Genomic DNA, 22,053 nt, shown 5'->3' on the forward strand with positions numbered 1-22,053 from the left:
CAGCGCTTCCTGAACAGGCCAGCAGATGGTAGTCTAGGAGAGGAACAGGTCTCATCCTTCTCCAGCCTTGGAGGGCAGAGAGAGAACAGAAGGAATGTAGACTCAGCAATGTTCCCTCCTCTTCTCTGGAATCCCTAAGAATGGGATTTCCAAGGTTGTTCTTGCAAAACAGGTACTTGGGCACAGAGGGTATCTCCAGGAAGGAGCTAAAAGTAATTTTGTATGCATGTATGATTATGAAGTATTCTCAAGTTCAAAAATTCTTTTTCTTTTATGGTGTCTAGAAATTCCGCTGGTTTTGTATCTCTTTGCCCTGATTTCGATGACATGGCTTTGGGGAGGCCTGCACATGGCTTACAGACACTTCTGGATGTTGGTTCTGTTCGTCATTTTCAACAGCTTGCAGGTAAGCCTCACGGTTGGGTTACAGCACGCATGTGTCGTAGTGAACACAAGGCGTGGAGTCTCAACATAAAGGAATCAAGCATCCACAGAGGTGAATTCATATGCACAAAACATCACGCAGAGTGTTAGATCAAAGTAGTAAAGATTGTGTTAAATTTTTTTAACACCTTAAATATTGCTGCTGCTGCTGCTAAGTCTCTTCAGTCGTGTTCTACTCTGGTGACCCCATAGACGGCAGCCCACCAGGCTCCCCCGTCCCTGGGATTCTCCAGGCAAGAACACTGGAGTGGGTTGCCATTTCCTTCTCCAAGGCATGAAAGTGAAAAGTGAAAGTGAAGTCTCTCAGTCATGTCCGACTCTTAGCGACCCCATGGACTGCAGCCCACCAGGCTCCTCCATCCATGGGATTTTCCAGGCAAGAGTATTGGAGTGGGTTGCCATTGCCTTCTCCGTCTAACTTGCTGGTTATACAAATAGAAAGATATAAAATCTTTACCCTCCTTCATTTTGACAACACCTAAGTAACTACAAAAACATGTTTCTTTTTCAGCAGTATTGATGTTTATAAACTTTACAGATGGCAGCTATTTAGGGCACATGCATATATTTGGACTGGGTTTGTGTATAAAAATTAGATCAGCTGAGAGTGAAATAACAATGATGGTCAAGCAGTTCCCTATTAAGTCTGGTACTTGGTGTTTTGGTTCACTGAAAATGATTGACATCCTCCAAGTCTGGCAATGCCTAGCTTAAGTTAGCTTTGTGAGCATGTTTGGATGGCATAACTAGAAATTATATAACTAACAAAAATTAAAACTGACTTTTTTGTGCTTTTGTTAAATGGAAAAAAAGCTGCAACCTGAAATTAGCAAATGGAACAAATGAACTCATTTTTTTCTTATTTTCCAAAGTAAAAAGATCTGTCTGTAGACTAAAACAGTCTCTTGAATTTATCAAGGATTTCTCTAAACAGCCCTTGTTTGGATCACCATCTTATAAAATAACCTCTGTAGAGAAAGTATTAGGATTATAGCACACAACTGAAATATGACTCAAACCATATTTAGGTTTGCTTTTTCTGAGACAGCTTCATTAGTGAGATCACATTTAACAAGGTAGTGCCTACTCAGATCAGAATATCCATTTAAGGAGGGGAAAGATACAAAGTAGCTTCAACATTTGGAATCAGGTTGATACAAGTTGACATATAGACATCTCTCAATAGATTTATAATTGAGTACCCAGCACTCGCACAGTGGTACCAGTGCTGCCATTACGAGGACGAAGATGACAGCCCTGCTCCTCTAGGATCCGATGATTCAGGGAGTAAGCAGACAATTAGCTGTAAGGGTATACTGTGGCAGGTGCCATGTAAACACGGTGTTACGAGAGCAGAGTGGAGGACTTGTTCACTCCTGCCCGGGCTAGTGTTTGAACTGAGCCCCAGAGGTTAGCCATTCAGGTCAGAGGCCCTGTCTTGGTCACCTTTGAATCCCTCGGCCTAGCAGAACTAATACCAAAGTCTACACTGACAGCCTACTGATGTATTTTGTTTGGTGAACACACAATGGTACACTGAACAGGGTTTTAATATTTGCTCAATTTTAAAATTTCACATCAAAACCTGAATGTCTGGCTTTTCTTTGATGGATTATTTGCATGGCAGCAGTTTTCAAGTCCTGAGTAGACGTTGCCCTCTTTAGATGAGGCCTGTGACCTAACGTGACCTAATTATACTCGATATATCTCATTCACTTTACCTGCTCCTAGCTTGTGTCACCTTTCTGTGTCAGTTGCTTGGTCGTGTCTGACTCTTTGCAACCCCTTGGGCTGTAGCCCATGAGGCCCCTCTGTCCATGGGGTTCTCCAGGCCAGAATACTGGAGTGGGTTGCCATTTCCTTCTCCAGAGGATCTCCCCAACCCGGGGATCGCACTTGGGTCTCCTGCATTACAGGCAGATTCTTTACCATCTGAGCTACAGGGAAGTCCCATAAGTGACAAGTAGCCAGAGTTGGGTATTTCAGGCAGAGAATACAGTGTTAGACTAGGCTGCAGAATGCAAACGTGGTTAGTCTTGCCTACATGTGGGGAAGGAAGAAAGTTTATGCAGCTAGAAAAGTTGTGGTGGGAGAGGAAAGAGAAGGCTGGGTTGTCTTAATTGCCGTGTTTCCATGCTCAGAATGGGATGATAAACTTCAGCCTTTAGGTAAAGGGAAACCGTCAGAGTTTTTTGGTTTTTAAATTTTGGGCAGTTTTAAAAATTTGGGATAGGAATGACATGCTTATACCTACTCTTTAGAAGGATAGCTGGAAATGTTTCGGAGGATGCTGGGGGGAAAGAAGAGCGCCCCAGGCAGGAAGGCTGTTGTCATATTCCAGCCTATTCTGCGCGGGAGTGCACCTGAGAATAGAGAGAGGCGCCAGCTTTGAGAATATTATAGAGATAAACATTGATGCAGTTTGGTTTCGCCACTTCAGTGCAGGAGTTGGGGGCTCCCCAGGTGGTGCCAATGATAAAGAACCCACCTGCCAACGCAGGGGACATAAGAGACCCAAGTTCGATCCTTGGATTGGGGAGATCCCCTGGAGGAGGGCATGGCAACCCACTCCAGTCTTCTTGCCTGGAGAACCCCATGGACAGAGGAGCCTGGCGGGCCACAGTCCATAGGGTCACAAAGAGTCAGACACGACTGAAGTGACTTAGCCTGCACCGGGTGTTAGAGAGCCACGTCTCCTGGAGATCCTCACTCGGGTGCATGGCTGGGCACTGACTCCTTTGGTCAGCGTGGAAATTACAGCAGGAGAAAGTCCTGGGGAATATTCAGTGGAGGTGGTGAGATTTGGGGAGACCTTTGGTAAAACTAACGAATGTTTTAGTAAGCAGGCTAATGAAAGAGAATCAAGATACAGTGGTTTGGAACTTTTGGAAGAAAAGAAAGCTTCAAAAGAAGACCCCTAACTCTGTCCAGTTAGCAGAGAAGTTAATTAGGGTAAGAAGAGGGCAGTGTGGTCTAGTGCCCTGGTCCCCGAACTGGAGTGTCAGCAGAGGCACGTGAAGGGCTTGTTAAAACACAGGTGGTAGGCCCCACACCCAGCGTTTCTGATGCAGTAGATCAGGGCGGGGCCTGGGAATCTGCATTTCTGACAGTTCTGGGTGATGCTGACGCAGCTGCTCTGGAAATCAGTTTGAGAATCACTGGTTAAAGTAAGTGTGACTGCAACTCCACAGCCTGCCACCTGGTTGACTTCAGCTGAGTCACAGGTATTTACTCGGTTCTGCTCTCTTCATCTATGAAAAGAGAATAAAGACCGTTCAAGATCACAGTGTGATTTAATTAAATAGCATAATGTGTGTAAAGCACACAGTACCTCATACATAAAGAACAGGGTGGTTTTTTTTGTTTGTTTGTCTGTGATATTCAAGACGTTTAATGGAGAAAGCAATAGCTTAGGAAGGAAGGTTGGCTGGTGCAAAGGACATTTGGGGGGTTGGTTTTCTTGTGAAAAGAACTAACGTAGAAGAAGGTACTGAAAACCAGAGGAATGACTCATTGCCTTGGCAAGATCACGGACAGGGCAGGGAGAACAGAAGAGATACACGGTCTGTCTGAGGGAGGCACAGACGGGTTTCTTTCTCCGAGGCTCAGGAAAGAAGGAAGGACAGGAATACCCGAGAAACTATTTTGGAGCTGCAATTGTGGAAAGCCGGAGTTTGTATCCAGTCTTTCTCTTCTCTCTGAAAGGCAAAAAGCAAGGATGTTTGTTGAGAGGAGTGGGTTAAAAGCTTGAAGTAAAAATAGTAAAAGGTAAGGAGCAGGTTCTAGGCAGGATGTAAATAGCAAACTATGGGGAGTTGGAAGATGGTAAAGGCATGACTGTCTAGAAGTTGGTGGGATTCAGGTTGGACACCTGATTGTAATTCAGCAGTAAATTACATAAATTAAGCCCTGAGATGAAAATGGTAGCCATTGTAACCTCTCCAACCACACACATAAGGAAAAGGTTTATTAAGCTGTTTTGGAGGGTGGAGGTTTGGTAGTAAAGGAGGATGGTTGAGCATTGAACTGCATTTCATGAGAAAATATAAAAGGAATTTTTATGATTTCTTTCTTCGAGAAACTGAAAACAAGCTAAGTATAAGCAATAACTAAAAGTATTCCAAATGCCTGTTTAATGAGCTTCCTTCCATCTCTGTGGCACCACTGAAGCCACGCCTGTCTCTATCGCTGATGCCGGGTATCTGGAGGTTTGGCACGTTCCTAGTACCAGCGCTGAGTCAGAGCTAAAATGAGCACCTGTGAAGAAACACTTGGAAAATATGGTTTCTCTAGGATTTATTAAGGTTCATTTAATGTATGAACCATCTCATGTCTCATCTTGGGCATTTCCATGGTATATGGCTATATAGTAGTAAATGCATTCCATGAAAACTTAACAGTTGTTTTGTTTTGTTTTTACTGAACTTTGTATTTTCTTATTGGCTTTTGTCAACACCTGTGACCACAGAAGGATATTATGTATCATACACTTGGCTTTTATATTTTGCTCAGAGGTTATTACTGCCTCACTTTTTAATCCAGTTTATTATGTCAGTTTAATCCAGTTTTTATGTCAGTTTATCCAGTTTATTATATTCAGGTGCTCTGAAACTGACAGATGGAGGTATATTTCTAAACTATTCTGATTTTTGATATATATTATTGGATACAATTTTAAAAAGAATACCTGATTACTTGAAATATTATCAGAAATTTCTCAAGATTTGGGGTTGAGCTTCCAAACTTCTGTTTGAGCATTTTAAGACAATGTATATGAAATAGTTTCTAAAGAGTGATGGATGCCAATGCAAAAGTGCTATTAAAAAAGTTATTCTAAATATGTCAACTGTTATATGTATTGTTTTTCCTTGAACTCCAAGACATTTTTCCCCCAAGGGCTTAACTTTAATTCATTTTTAAATTTTATATGTGTGTGTTATTTACATCTTCTTGATAAAAAAAAATTTAAACTGTTGAGTATCAAGAGTGAGCAGAACATAGAGAATGAAGGGGGAAATGTCGTCTAAGTTTATTCCCTAGGATTTTTTTTCTGATTCTAGGAGTTGCTTGCTAGCATGTCAGAATGTTTATGGTATCTGATTTTTCTCCACTTCCCTATTGTGCTTGATGTGTGAATGTTAGTGAACACATCCTGATTTTCAGGGAATAAAGCAGGGAATACACTACGAAAGACTTAAATTACCCTCACCCTAGGTCACTGATTATCCAAAAAACAATCATAGGGTGGCAGGTCCTCTGGCCATGCCTGGGTCATGAGCAGATGCTAACGGTGGAAAGATGTATTGCTCACAAAAACCACGTGAAATGGAATTCCCACCAGAAGAAAAGAGTCTCTTACCAATAGAATGGTAACAGGGCTAGGCAGACCAAAATAATACATGGCCACTAAGCATATTTCTATATTTTCTTGTTCACTGATGTAAGTTCGGACAAGGCCAAGTACAACTGCTGTCAGACTATTGGAAAACTTAATCAGCGTGACACTGGTATATTACGAATATCCTTAGGATCCATTGTAAACCAAATGTGCTACATTGTCCACAGAAAGTCATAAAGGACTGTGTTTAATATTTGTCTTAATTCTCTTATCCACGAATTTGATAATTTCTATTTTTAAAAGCTAAAAGTTGAGCTTATGATTTCTTTTTATATAATTATAATTATTTTTAGTTGATTGATGATTGCTTTACAATGTTGGTACGCTTTCTGTCATACGTCAACTTGAATTAGCCATAGGTAGACATACGTCCCCACCCTCTTGAACCTCCCTGCCACCTCCCACCCTTTCCCACACCTCTAGGTCGTTCCAGAAGCCCAGTTTGAGTTCCCTGAGTTGTCCGGCAAATTCCCATTGGCTGTTTTACATGTGTTTGTTGGTGTGTATACGCTTCTGTGCTGCTCTCTCCAGATAGCCCACCCTCTCCTGCCTCTCCCCAGCCCTGTCCATCAGTCTGTTCTCCATGTCTGCGTCTCCAGTGCTGCCCTGCAAATAGCTTCATCAGTACCATCTTTCTAGATTCCATATATATGCGTTATGATATGATGTTTCTCTTTCTCTTTCTGACTTACTTCACTCTGTATAATATTCTCTAGGTTCATCCACCTCATTAGAGCCAACTCAGATGTGTTCCTTTTTATGGATGGGTAGTATTTCATTGTATATATGTATCATAGCTTCTTTATACATCCATCTGTCAATGGACATCTAGGTTGCTTCCGTGTCCTAGCTATTGTAAATACTAATGAAATGAACATTGGAGTACATATATCTTTTTCCGTTTTGGTTTCCTCAGGGTATATGCCTAGAAGTGGTATTGCTGGGTCTTATGGGAAATAGATGGGGAAACAGTGGAAACAGGGTCAGAGTTTATTTTGGGGGGCTCCAAAATCACTGCAGATGGTGATTGCAGCCATGAAATTAAAAGACGCTTACTCCGTGGAAGGAAAGTTATGACCAACCTAGATAGCATATTCAAAAGCGGAGACATTACTTTGCCAACAAAGGTCCATCTAGTCAAGGCTATGGTTTTTCCAGTGGTCATGTAGGGATGTGAGAGTTGGACTGTGAAGAAAGCTGAGCCCAGAAGAATTGATGCTTTTGAACTGTGGTGTTGGAGAAGACTCTTGAGAGAGTCCCTTGGACTGCAAGGAGATCCAACTAGTCCATCCTAAAGGAGATCAGTCCTGGGTGTTCATTGGAAGGACTGATGCTAAAGCTGAAACTCCAATACTTTGGCCACCTCATGTGAAGAGTTGACTCATTGGAGAAGACTCTGATGCTAGGAGGGGTTGGGGGCAGGAGGAGAAGGGGACGACAGAGGATGAGATGGTTGGATGGTATCACCAACTTGATGGACATGAGTTTGGGTGAACTCTGGGAGTTGGTGATGGACAGGGAGGCCTGGCGTGCTGCAATCCATGGGGTCACAAAGAGTCAGACATGACTGAGCAACTAAACTGAACTGAACTGACGGTACTTTTATTCCTAGTTTTTTTAAGGAATCTTCATACCATCTTCCATAGTGTCTGTATCAATTTATATTCCCACTAGCAGTGCAAGAGGGTTCCCTTTCTCCAAACCCTTTCCAGCACTTGTTGTTTGTGGATTGCTTGATGATGGCCATTCAGACCAGTGTGAGGTGATACTTCATTGTAGTTTTGATTTGCATTCAGTTGCTCAGTCATGTCCAACTCTTTGCAACCCCTGGACTATACAGCCCATGGAATTCTCCAGACCAGTATACTGGAGTGGGTAGCTTTTCCCTTCTCCAAGAGATCTTCCCAACCCAGGGATCGAACCCAGGTCTCCCGCATTGCAAGGGGACTCTTTACCAGCTGAGCCACAAGGGAAGCCCAAGAATACTAGAGTGGGTAGCTTATCCCTTCTCCAGCAGATCTTCCTAACCCAGGAATTGAACCAGGATCTCCTGCACTGTAGGCAGATTCTTAACCAGCTGAGCTATCAGGGAAGCTTTTCTGGTAGAGCTTATCATTTCTAAGAATTGTGCTGAAAGTTATAGGTGACAACTTTCTTAAAATGTTCAGTCCAAGGTATATCCACATTTGTGTAAACCATTAAAGGAAGTAATTACTAAGTCTGATACTCTGCTTTATCACTAGTAGAACCCTATCAATCATTATACTGTTGAAACAGCTACTGTCTAAACCCCCTGCAAGTATTCCAGGGGACCTGCCAGCTGAAAGGCTAATGCTTGGCTAGACAGAGAGCCTCCAGCAACTGCTCCAGGGCTAGTCCTACAATCTGAGGGGTTGGTACCTATGCCACACTCGAAACATTGAGTGCATCGCACCCAGACTAACTGTGTTCTAAATGCATTTCTATTTTTAACCTGAACCACTCAGCTTCAGACTTAAACTCAGTGTATATTCCAGGCTTCTCTAGGGCTCTCCCATTTGCTCAGTCAAAATTTCACCGACTTGATAATCTTCTTATCAGGGAATCCTGAGTAAGATAATGAGGGTAGCCAGCAGTAAAGAGGCATGAGCTTCTTAGAGATGCTGAAAAATAAGTTTTGGGAGCTGATTCATATACGGAGAAGAACCTTTCCAAAAGCTGAAATGCATTCTTCTTGGAATGCATAAGTTGGCAAGGGAGCAGAACTTTACATAGTATGGGGATATGACACTTCTCAGTATGTGAGTTATGAGACCACATTCTTCAGAGTCTTACTTGACTGTCTCTGTGTAACTGACTTAAACTTGTTCGTTTATGCGAGCATCTGGTCTCGAGATGCTCCCTGGCAGTTTTTGAGTCATTCCCTATTTCAGAGAAGGCAGTTACAACATGGAATTTGTAGCTAAAAATATATAGCCTGTATTCAAATTTAAGGTCAGCTGGTTAAAATCATTTCCATTCCTAGTCCCACATCTTAAACAGCTAAATGGCTAGGGAAATAAGTGCCTAGTTCTCAGAGGTGGGAACCGTTTATCATACATTTTAGAAAAGATAATTGTTCTTTGGTGGCCACTCGAGTGCCTTGAACACATAAAACATTTTCCTTCTACTAAAAAATAGTGTTTCTTTTCTTTTTCTCCCTTTTCTTTCCCTCCGTCCTTCATTCCTTCCCTCTCTTTCTGTCTTCTTTCCTCTATTCTTGTGTGTCTGTGTGTTAATTGTTCAGTTGTGTCTGACTCTTTGAAACCCCATTGACTGTAGCATGCCTGGCTCCTCTGTCCATGGGATTCTCGAGGCAAGAATGCTGGAGTGGGTTGCCATTCCCTTCTCCAGGGGATCTTCCCAACCGAGGATTGAACCCAGGTCCCCTGCATTGCAGGCAGATTCTTTACTGTCTGAGCCACCAGGGAAGCCCCTTCCTTCCTTGCTTTCTATCTATCGCTTGTTGTTTTATATTGAGGTTCCGCTTTAAAACTAAAGCCATCTTTCATGAAGAGATTTTCCCAATAAAAGTAGTCCTTGAGGAATCACAAGAAATGGAATATGTTTCCTTTCACACAAAAAGGTACAGAGTTCTTTGCAAATGGAATAGAAAAGAACATTAATAATCCTCTTAATTTTCTTCTCACAATTCCCGTTTAGCATCCAGAGAGCTTCAGTGCAGGTGTCTGCTTAGATCCAGTACATATTTAGTCTTGGCTGCTTCCTTTTGCGGATGAACAGCTCTTGGGAAATACACATTGTTAAATAATCAGTTACAGAGGACTAATTGTTTCAAGGCACTCCCTTTGCGATTGCTTTCCAACAGCCAGCAGTAATAAGAAATGTCACTTTGTTTCCATTGGAGACTAGCGCATGAACTATTCATGAAGAATGGAAAAGCAGTCCTCCCAGAAAGCCCCGGAATAAACACGTAGGAGCCAGGGGAGGTTGGGACTGTATCACTGATTTGTCCCAGAACCATGTCAAGTTCAGTGGAAAAAAATTAACTACACTTGTTTTGGAGAGTGAAATTCAGAAACTAATGAATGCCTCGTGTGCTCTTCAGAACATCCCAGAACATTTCTATAACTTTACAAATAAATATACAGAAGCTAAGACAAGGAGATACATTTAAATTGTCCTGATTGGGTCATGCCACTCTGTTCAATGTTTAGTAGCATCTGGGCTGGCGAAATATTAATATCCTTGGGCTTTCATGCAATAAACTTCTTACTCCATTTGACAGTGAATGACAGCATTACCTTTTCATTAACTTGTTGATTGGCCAAGCAGGGCCCTTCAGACAGACTACAGGATTTTCACTTTTGTTTGTGCTAGGTTGTCCAAATAAAAAGTGTCTGGATCTGATCTGCTGGTGACTGTTTTCTACAAATACAGGTTTAGACATGATGGGCTTGAATAAACTTACCTTTTGATACCTGGTTCCATCCTTGCAAAGCATGTACCCCCATTTCTCCTACCCCAGTCCTATCTGAGTTTTTTACTTGGTGGCTTTTTCATTTCCAAGTTTTTCCTGTGCCCTCTATGACCACATTTTTTGCATTTTTAACTGTGCTTCTTGGGCTTTGTGGGCCTTTACTGTACCTGCAAAAAGACCTAGCATGCTCTGATTCCAAAATATCAAACCAACAAGAATTAAAGTAAGCAAGATACATACCACCCCTTGTTAAAAGAGTTTGAGGGGAACAGAGCAAACAATGAACATTTGGGCCAGTTTTTCTCCAATCATTCAGACTCTTTGCCTTGGTGTTAATTTATCATTTTTCCAGAGTCTGAAACTCTGTTTTTATCTCACATATTACTCAGATATTGAGGTGGGGAGAATATATATTTTTTATAAATATGTGCATATTTTATAACAGTCTTTCATATTAAGCTGTTAGCTGTAGTAGAAAGAGAATACAATTAAGTGCCTGCCAAATGACTTGGCATCTCTGAGCTTTAGTTAGCTAATACTTTCCAAAGGGAGATGCTGATTCTCACCCTGTTTTGTCCTAAGTATTATATAAATTTATATATATGTAAAATTTGTAAACTACATGATGTTTTACAAAGTCCTGTAAGTGAATAAATGGACAACAAGAAATGTTTGTCTCAGAAAGCTGTAGGAGATCAATGAGAGGCCAGAGAGGAAGTTTTGTAAGCGCAGTCTTTTTTGTTAATTGAAACTTAGTTGCTTTACAGCGTCATGTTAATTTCTGCTGTACAGCAAAGGAATTCAGTTGTACTCTTTTAAAATCTTCTTTTCCATCGTGGTTTATCCCAGGATGTTGAATGTATCTCTCTGCGCTAGACTGTTGTTGTTTATCCTTTGTATATACACTAGTTTGTGTCTGCTAATCCCCAACTCCTTCTCAAGTCCTCCCTCGCCTCCCACTCCCCCAAGCCTGTTCTCTGTGTCTGTCACGGCTCAGTCTTTGAATCCCCTCTTCAGCCAGTGGCTCACCCCGCGAAAGGTCTCGTCCCCTCATAGGTATTCCCCTGCTGCAGTCCTTTGTGATTATACTCACAGTGCTTGGCTTACAACATAGATCTGTCGTCATCACTTGTCTGCTTTTAAATGTGTAGGACAAAAAATAAATAAATAAATGTGTAGGACATGCCTCAGGTTTCAAGTAAGTAACCTATGTGGGCAGACAGGTTTATTTTGAGACTCCAAGGATTGGTGGGACTGTAGAAGAATCAAACACTACAGCCTCCTCCCCAAAGCATGCAGATGAGAAAAGCAAATATTGCGTGGGCCAAACGAAAGTTTTGGCAGGTAAACTCTCATAGGTGGCAGTCATGTGCAACTCCTGTATACAAAATTCAATTTCCTTCTCTAAAGAGGGTTTAATTTTTCTTTTGGAAGCCAAGAGGAATATAGGCTAATCAGGTCTTTGGTCCAGGCGCTGTGGGTTTCAAGCATTGCGATGGTTAATCCACTTATGGTCTTCACCCTCTCTTGGGGCAAGCTCAAAGTTTGTTCAGGGTACCAAAGTGACTCAGCTGAAAGCTGATCATGTTTCCTGGAACTCCTCCTCAGCAGTCTCGGGACACCATTTTTTCATTCCTTGGTACTATGAAACTGCTAGATCCTCTGCTTGGTTTGTGAGCATCTGAGCAGCCGCTTTCTGCTGAGTTTCTTAGCCTTTCAGCCAACACGCAGGCAGCTTCGGCTATGGCAAATGCCTTTACTATTCCCTTTTTCTCGGGAGTCTTGGCCCGTCAAGTCCTGGGTGCTTCAGTAGGTTTGAACTCTATTTTTTGTCTCGCCAACCTAGTCAGATGGCGGCAAGTCCCGGGCTACAACTTTCTGTTTGGCCTCTGGGCATCTCATTTTGCATTGGAAAATTCCCTGAAGAAAAAAAAAGAAAGAAACAGCAGTGAATACAGGGCTCCCCTCTCAGTTGGTTGTGCTTTTCTCTAGGATCTTGGTCCCTTGAATACTAGCTGTTTGGATGCCCTCCTCCTGCTGTTTTGATACTGTGTTTGTTGTTGTTTTGTTATTGTGGTTGTGTATATGAAAGTGCATTCTCCAGCTTGTAGAACTGTGCTCAATGAGAGCTCATCAGATATAAACTCTACTAGAGCCGGGAACAAGTCTCAAATTAATCTCACCAAATTTCTAATAAATGTTTAACATAAACAGAATTCACATTAATAAATGAAGATATTTAAAGCCACTGCAGTTCATTGCATATCTAATGGATATCTCTTAAAACGTATGCACTGGGCTGGTGCTCCTGAGAACATCAATGAGGAAGCCTGAATAAGCATTAAGGTCAACTGATGAGGTGCGTTTTATGTCTTGTATATCACCAGTATATGTACACACACACAAACACACATAGGTATAGTATTTTTTTAAAAAATAAAAACTGAGTAAGGTCTTAGAATTTATAATCCATCTGTTGAAAACAGATTGAAAGATGATATTCTGGCTATAGAATCACCTTACACCTATTTCACAAAATTAGACCAGCAGGACAAACAGACAATCAACACAGAAACACTGAGGAGCATCTAAAGGTGCAAGTTCCAAAAGGTTACTGCTCTCGGAAACAAGTCTGCCTTCTCAGAATGCGGCTTTTTAAAAAATGCCTGCAAAAATCCTCCTGACAAAACGATTTAAAGGCATGAATTCAAATATAAGCTGAAATTTTAAAAAATACTTTAGATGGATCCAGGAAGTCCTTCTTTCTTCATCCTTCAGAATAGATCAATTCTGTGTTGCTGTTTTCCTCTGCAAATATTTTAAATAACCTTCTCCTTAGCTTGAGAAATAGCATGAAATAGTGAGCTGAAAATATTTTTAAATACAGATACTCTCCTACACATTTGTGGCTTAGACAAGTTATTTAATTTTTCCAAAATGGGAATACTATGATTTACTTTATAAGGCATCTGTGGACGTCAACCAAAAGCAATGTATTTTACAATTTTTAGTCATTTTTAGTACATAATAGTTGTTTGGTGACATTAACTGGCTTTCTCCTTTCCCTCATGTGACACCATGATTGCATATGAATTTAAGATTATTTTCATACAGAGGCAAACCATGAGCTTCAGACCTTCATAGTGTATCACCGAAATCAGTTAGCGGTGTTTCTGTCATTGCTGATTATTCAGTCTGTCCAGAACCCTGATGATGTCACAGGCCACATTCCCTAAGTTATCATCTCAATGATCTTATTGGCTACAAGACCCTAGTGTATTGATACTATATAAGTCTGATATAAACATACAGTCTATTAGTTATAATGTATCCTTTGTTCCATAACTAACATTTTTTTAAAATTTCTAATTGGAGGGTAATTGCTTTACAATGTTGTGTTGGTTTCTGCTGTACAACAACGTGAATCAGCTATAAGTATACATATATCCCCTCCCTCTTGAACATAACTGACATTTTAGGACAACACTTCAGACTCTGTCAGTCTTGGAAACTCTCATCATAAAGTGGTGATATGGTGGATTACATGTATTTTACGTTATTGTTTAAGCCAGTATCGTAACACTGAAATTTTTAAATCATCCCTTCAAAAAACAATCTATCTAGAATGTGTTTGTATATGTATGTGTTAGGCCACATGTCTCCATGCCTCTGGGCTCAATATATATTTTATAATGAAAATCACAACAATAGGACTAATATTTATTAAGTCATTTATTATTTATTAATAAGCATATATTTATATTTATAATATAAGCTTATATTTATAATATAATATAAGCTTATTATATGGAATTGTATTTATTTCATTTAATATATTTATATATTAAATAGATTTATATTTATATATTTATAATATATTTCATTTAGTATATTTATAATATAATGTATTTATAATATAAGCTTATTATATGGAATTGTGTTTATTTATTTATTTGTATAATAATTGTATTTATTTATTTATTTCATTTAATTCTTACACACCTAGTAGCTCATCAGTTCCCCCACTAGTCCATGTGATGCTGGCATACTGTGGAACCTCTTATTATTTACTTATTCCACAGCACCTTAGCAGAAGGCTGTGCTTATAGCAGCTATTCAACAAATGCTTGTTGAATTCAAAATTTTGCTAAATTAAAATGCATAAAGAAGCAGCTTGGATTAAAATGAATCGGTGAGCATAATTAACACATGAATTATTGTTTTGTTATCTTTCACTTATAAAACGTCCACATTTCCACAAACATTCATCTATTTTAACATTGGCGTTCACTATAAAGTCACAATCTCCCAAAGAACAGTCTCTGTTTGGCTTAATTGAAGATCTTCACTGGGGTCTGTAGGGCTGCAGTACCATACAGCAGACTCCAGATCAGACGGAAGGTTCCGCAGTGAGTATGCTGCCCACAAGTCATCTGCCATCCTTCATTCCCCTAGTTGTGTAATTTAACCAGTCTAGATAAAAGGGACCTTGAGCATCAAGTCAAGTTAGCAAGTCAAGTTAGCAAGTCAAGTTCCTCTGGCTTGCTTAAGACATTTGTAAGCACTGAGAAAATTGAAACAGAAATAAAACACATGATTCCAGCCCTCAAATGCAGAAAAAGCTCTAAAATCACATGTGAAGTTGGTGGCATGTCTGTGGCTCCCTTACAGATCCCTAGCTTTCACTTCCTATCTCATTGTGCCCACCACTCTCTAAAGCCCCTGCTCTGAACTACTGCTGCAACTTAACTGCCTTCCACCTGGACGAGTAGCCTGGTCCGTCATTTTAAATGTCATATAGACCTTGGGTGCATGTGTGCTGTGCTCAGCCACTCAGCTGTGTCTGACTCTTTGCAACCCCATGAACTGTGGCCCACCAGGCTCCTCCAGCCATCCGATTTTCCGGGCAAGAATACTGGAGTGAGTTGCCACTTCCTCCTCCAGGGGGTCTTCCCGACCCAGGGGTCAAAGCTGCATCTTCTGTGTTGGAAGGCAGCTTCTTTACCACTTGAGCCGCCTGGGAAGCCCATATAGGCCTTACTGGGTAGGAAGAACTTACACATGAGACACAGTTAGAGCCTAAGGCAGGGCTAGAAGAAATCAAGCATGGGATTGCACTGCCCAGGGTCCAAGCATCTCGGAGAGTGCCTGTTAAAGGAGACCCAAGAGCTGTGTTGAACTAAACAGGACAGATGAAGTGGGCATCCCAAATCTCTGGTAACAGTCTCATCCATGAACTCCACCATTTTCTGAAATCCCTAACACACATTACTTTTCAGTGAATATCACTGAAGTTTAAGCATGGCAGCAAAAGCGCAGTACAGTTACCATTTTTCTAGGAAAACGTGGTACGTCTCTGGCTTTGTTTTTCTCCCCTTACATGATATTTGCTGCGAAGACAAAGACATAGAAAATTTAGCACTAGCTAGGGATAGACAGCACATCTGAAGTGACGAAAAGGAAAGGACACTGTGGATTCACTGGCTGTATTCAGTCCGAGGAGCAGTTGTCCCAGGTGTGCTTTGGGGCCTCTTAAAACGAAGTCAGGGATTCGGTGCTTGAGAAATCACTGTCTCTCTTTTGCTTCTTTGCTTTCTCTGCTCTTTGAGGGCAAGGGCAGCCTTTTTGTCTGCTGACGTGTTCACAGCTCTTGTACTGCAGATTTCTTGTTTCATCACTGAATGCCCACCCTCGTCCCCAGCACTAGCAAGAGTTGGAGAATCTTAAATAGAAGAATGCAGGAAAAAAGATTACTGAATCTGTAAAACCTAATTACTAGAGGTGTATTAGTGACCTGATCATTTACTAAAAGGGAGTTTTTCAAAGAAATTTTTTCTTCTTTTTTAATGAGTGATAGGCAAAATAAAATTGAATAAATTTACCCATTTTTTAAATTAGAAAACCCGCAGATATTTTCCCTTTTAAAATCTAGCAGAATTAACAGTTCACAGGGTAACCAGAGTTATTACAATGAGTTGGAGGGGGTATAGTCTTATTAAATGAATTTTATCACAGTTGTAAATATTACTGAATTATAGGTGATATGCCTTTAAGGTATCCACTTTTCATGAAGAATCACTATAAAAATAAAAAGGAGGTTTACAGAGATGTGTCCCTTTACACTGCTCATCCCAAGTGTGAAAGTTAGGTGTCTCTGAGTCTGTGAGGAATCTGCTTCTTTTTAATTTTCTTATAATAATATGTACTAGTAAAACTTTTGTTCATAATAATTTTCCTATCAATAATCATTTTCTATTTCCCAGGACCTTTTTAGAAATATTCATGCTTGAAACAAATTTTATAAAAGGAGTCATTCCTGTAGGTGCTTTTCAGTATCACATTCCTATGAGATACTTTTGAGAAGCTTAACTTTGTCATAGCCTTTTGCTTTACTTTTATTCAGACAACCTCATTCATCATATTTTAAGGTTTCCTTCTTCCAAAGAAGCCAAGTTAGTAGGCATTGTAGGGAAAAACTCTGCAAAAGTTTTTCAGATCTACTTGAATTTTGTCCATTTGCAAATTTGGTTGCTTCCAAACTGATAGTCACTTGGACTCCAAGGAGATCAAACCAGTCAGTCCTGAAGGAAATCAACCCTGAATATTCATTGGAAGGACTGATGCTGAAGCTCCAATCCTTTGGCCACCTGATGCAAAGAGCCAACTCATTGGAAAAGAACCTGATGCTGGGAAAGACTGAAAGTAGGAGGAAAAGAGGGCACCAGAGGATGAGATGGTTCGATAGCATCACCAACTCAACGGACATGAGTTTGAGCAAACTCTGGGAGATAGTGAAGGACAGGGAAGCCTGGCGTGTTGCAGTCCATGGGGTCGCAAAGTGTCGACTTAGCAACTGAACAACAATAACACAACTAGTCTCAGTATTTTAAGGAAATATCCAAATGTATATTTTCTGTTTCTAAATACATACTGGTTTCAGATAAAGTGTCTGACATCTCTCATCAGTGCCGATATGAGCTTATATGTGTACATTCTTCAGTATGGAATAATACTCTACAAGCAAACAAAGAATGCCAGGTTCCTACCGACTACAGTAGCTGACCAGAGAGTCTATGCTAGAACCCCTTTTCCATTCTTTTGTATACCCATGAAATCCACTTCAAAGTTAAATTATCAGAGAAATGCTAGACCAGAATAACATAGATGTGAACTCCCAATGCGAGAGTTGTCTTAAAGAATGGGTCCCTCTGAATCATTGCTTCATTTTCTGTACTTGCCGTGTTTATCACCCCAATTCTTGTAGCTTTAATAAGATGTACTTGTAAAATTCTTATTTCATCTTCTTCTTCTATGCTTCAGTATGTTATTTATGTATAAATGATCAAAGCCACAGTGTTTTGCAACTAGTAGGTTTCTTTTAGTACACTATAATTGAATACTTTCGTCTTTGGATGGAGTCCACAGTGGTTTTTTTTTTTTTATGCCTCTAAACCATATAAATCAAAAGTTTTATTGGGAAATGTAGAGTCAGAGAAACAGAAAGGTCATCTCTACCAAAACAAAACCACATTTTGCTAGTCCTTGATACGTAATTTCATCATGTGCTCTTCTCTGTCAAGCCTGAAACACACATTTTTAATGCAGAAGTGAATAGAAACCAAATATGAAATCAGTCTGAAATCTGGCTTTGTTTGAATCGCCAAATGGCTGCTTTAATCGCTGTGAATTAACAAAGTCCTATGCAACCCCGACCTTGATGCTCGGTGGCCCTGTTCTTTCCTCCTGCCTCGCTTTACTGGCCTGAGGAGAAGGGCTAGTTCTGCCGTGCTGGAGATCTAGCAATATCCCCACGCTGCCTGCCCCTGTGAATGTTCCAAGTATTCTCCATGGCTGCCACTCTAAGCCCCTCACGTCTGTAGGGGTCATTCTAGCTTGGGCTTCCTGTTACTCATTGCTCTTCTTCTGCAGACTTCTCCCTCTCATTCTATACATCCAGAATTTTGACAGATTCTGCCCCTCTCTCTACTGTACTCACACTATTTATAATTCTCTTCTGTTTATGGCGATCACTTGCCCTTTTGTTTTCTGCTTCTCTGAATTATTATCTCCTATCAATTATGTTGCCTTTTTTTGCTCCTTTTCCTGTGACAGCTTGGGCACCAAAAGTAGATTTCTCATCCTACCAGGATCTCATTGACTTTAGTAAACCCTGAGTCAACTACTTCACCTCATGGATGAAGAAGCCAAGGCTGCAGAGGTCGACTGGGAAGTCGCTAAACTTTCTTTCTAAAAGTTCCACTTTTCCTCTTTATTTTCACTTGGGGCCAAAATAGTCTTTGAAGAACACCATCATAGAAAGAAATCAATTGCAAATGCATGACTATATAGCCCAAATACAAATAGATATGTATGGAATTGCTTGTACTTATGCGTCGTGATGACCCATGAGAAGAGCTTTGAACTAACAATGAGGGAGCACAGATATGTGAGTAACTAATTGTATGACACTGTGAAAAAGTTGGCTTAAAGCTCAACATTCAAAAAACAAAGATCATGGCATCCGGTCCCATCACTTCATGGGAAATAGATGAGGAAACAGTGGAAACAGTGTCAGATTTTATTTTTCTGGGCTCCAAAATCACTGCAGATAGTGATTGCAGCCATGAAATTAAAAGACACTTACTCCTTGGAAGAAAAGTTATGACCAACCTAGATAGCATATTCAAAAGCAGAGACATTACTTTGCCAGCTAAGGTCTGTCTAGTCAGGGCTATGGTTTTTCCTGTGGTCATGTATGGATGTGAGAGTTGGACTGTGAAGAAAGCTGAGTGCCAAAGAATTGATGCTTTTGAACTGTGGTGTTGGAGAAGACTCTTGAGAGTCCCTTGGACTGCAAGGAGATCCAACCAGTCCATTCTGAAGGAGATCAGCCCTGGGATTTCTTTGGAAGGAATGATGCTAAAGCTGAAACTCCAGTATTTTGGCCACCTCATGCGAAGAGTTGAGGCATTGGAAAAGACTCTGATGCTGGGAGGGATTAGGGGCAGGAGGAGAAGGGGACGAAAGAGGATGAGATGGCTGGATGGCATCACTAACTTGATGGACGTGAGTCTGAGTAAACTCTGGGAGTTGGTGATGGACAGGGAGGCCTGGTGTGCTGCGATTCATGGGGTCGAAAGAGTCGGACACGACTGAGCGACTGAACTGAACTGAACTGAACTGACCAAGTCATGAGGCTGGGATTTCTTCATCTAGAAAACAAAATCAGACAAAAGCTTGCCTAGCTCTGAAACTTTATGATTCTTTTCCAAAACTTTATAAACATGACTATTGCTCTGTGTGAGGAACCAGAAAAGTTGGAGACAATTGCTTTTGCCATTTATCCTTTATATAACTTATGTGAGTACAGGTGTTTTCTGCTATTCTTTTGTTTCAAGTTGGAAAATGGGGGCCTCAGAGAGTAACATGAGCTATAGAGTAATCGACTAGTGAGGGGGTGGTCTGGGACGTGAACCTGGATTTCCAGCAAACGGCCACTGGTCCCAGATGGCATCCCAATGCTCCTGTGGGCCGCCACTGTTCTTTCTTCACTCACAGGTGCCCTCTACACTCCTCCTCACTGAATCGCAGATATCTCATACATCTCCCAGAACCCTGAAGAGCAGCCACAGGACTAACAGAAGAGTTATCTTTTGTATTTGAAACCCTACTTTTGCTACTCACTAAAGCCCCTTCCCCAAACAGTACATTTAAAATAGTTTGATGACTGTGTAGTAAATAGCAACTCAAGAGACAAAGATATTCATAGTTAAATGTTAAACTGATGATACTGACCAGAATACTCTTATCACTTACTACGTATCATTGAGAAATGTACTTCACTTCTCTAAGTCCCAATTTCTCCCCCTCTCTCTGAAAAGTGGGGATGATAACAGTACCCACCTTGGGACTGAGTCATATGAATAATAAATATGAAGCATGACCAAGTTTGTGGAGCTGAAAGAAGCTCAGAAATATTAGTTACTGTGATGGTGATGGTTGTGATATAACCCTCTTTGTGGTTACTCTTAGCAACAATAGTAATAATTAGAGAAATTCAGTGAAAGGTCTAGAGAAGGCATAGATGACTTCATGAAAAATGTTGCCTATAGCTGGGCTGCAAAAGATTCCAGTTTCGAATGAGTTTGGAAGAGGAGAAAGTCTCTTCTAGTTCTTTGGAATGAAGAAAGGGAAGGACAAAGGCACAGACAGGAAAGAGCATGGGCATCTTCATCTGGCTGGCACTTATGTAGGAGAGGAAAGAGAAATAGCGTGGAAAAGGCCCTGGGGTGGGAATGGGGAGGTGACATGAGCCAAGTCTTTTCACCACATTGTTATGAGATCCTAGAACAGTTTCAAGAACTTAAAAAAAAAAAAAAAAAATTCCAAAAAAGTCCAGTATTTGAGGTATTGTTAAATACCTTAACCACTGTAAATATTTCATTCGGCTCTTTTGCATTCCGTCTGTAAAAACAGATTCAAGGACAGTCACCAGGGTGTTTGTTTTGCCGGAATGCAGAACCGTCATCACGCGTGTTCTTGTTCTTCCCACTGTCACTGACTCGGAGTGCGCTCTGAGCAGTGTGAAAGGAATTTACTATAAATAAAGAATGCATCGTAAATGCATCAAATAAAATTGAGACCCAGAGTGTAAGCTTGAGAGCAGGGGCCATGATTTATGAATCCTCCGTGCATCTGATGATCACAGCCCCTGCTACAGTGCTGAGAACTTGCTGAATGGAATCCAGAAAGCACTCGCAGATTTGGACACTGCACAAAGGGGCCCTGCAGTGAAAGAGCTATGTCACATCCTAAAGGCAGAGAATGGTTACCTGGAACCTGATGGAGGGGTTCCCTGGATCCTGACACTGTTTGTATCCGTCTGAGACCCCTGGCCGTTCTTTTTTCCCCTCTTCCTATCTCTGTCTCTGTTCCATCAGCTGGAATCTGTTATCGTTTTTCTTTCCCTCTCAACATCTGTTGTCAATTGCACCCTGTTGTTTTTTTTGCCTGTCTTGATAATTCTCACACCTTCAGGGTTCCGTCAGTAGTCCTCAAGATAACTATGTGTGCTATAGTCTGAGACAGCAAGCCTGCTGCTCGCAAGGACCCCCCTCTGCCTGGAGAAATCCACCTGGTTGTGGCCCGCAGGGTGTTTTTTTGGTTTGTTTTAGGAGACACGGTGAATTTCCCAGTTCAGAAAGGGTAAAATGAAAGACGAAAACCTCCAGATCTGTGCGATTTTCAGAAAGCCAGGGTGCATTCCTAGGAGCAGTTCATAAAGGCAGGTGCTGTGAGGAATCTGAGGCAGGAACTGGATTCCTGAAGCCAGCCAAGAGTTGATTGCTTATGTTTTTAGAGCTGCGTGAAAGAGAGAAATGTAGCTACCCCACTGCTGTGCAGTCAGCGGCATCTCGCAGCTGCGGGCCCCGAAGCACTTTGAAAAGCACCCCGAATGGTCTTCTGCCTCTGTGCTACCAACTCTTCACCTAGCCCTGCAGCGGGTTGCATGCTGTGTGTCATCGTACATGTGGACTGGGTTCAAGAAGCCAACCTCTGCTGTTTTCTAAGGCAGAGAGTTGGCAAGTGTCCTGAATACAGTCTCAGTGTAATCTCCATAGTTTCAGGTTGAAGCAAAGAAAATATTTGAGTTGCTCTGAGCTTGACTTCAGACATCAAGCCTTATGTTGATCAACTTTACATTCTAATTTGGGGCCCGCGTGAAGGCATAAAACCACACACACACACACAC

General features: G+C 41.1%; 1 protein-coding gene across 1 annotated transcript in view; it reads left to right on the forward strand.

Annotated features, from left to right (window-relative positions):
* Nucleotides 1-22,053, forward strand: part of ADGRV1 (adhesion G protein-coupled receptor V1) — a 566,629-nt gene that overhangs the window by 494,239 nt on the left and 50,337 nt on the right. The window contains exon 87 of the mRNA XM_069590116.1: nt 285-406. Coding sequence (XP_069446217.1) covers nt 285-406 — 122 coding nt within the window. The remainder of the gene's footprint in view (nt 1-284; nt 407-22,053) is intronic.

Source organism: Ovis canadensis, chromosome 5, assembly GCF_042477335.2.
Source record: "Ovis canadensis isolate MfBH-ARS-UI-01 breed Bighorn chromosome 5, ARS-UI_OviCan_v2, whole genome shotgun sequence".
Lineage (NCBI taxonomy): Eukaryota > Metazoa > Chordata > Mammalia > Artiodactyla > Bovidae > Ovis > Ovis canadensis.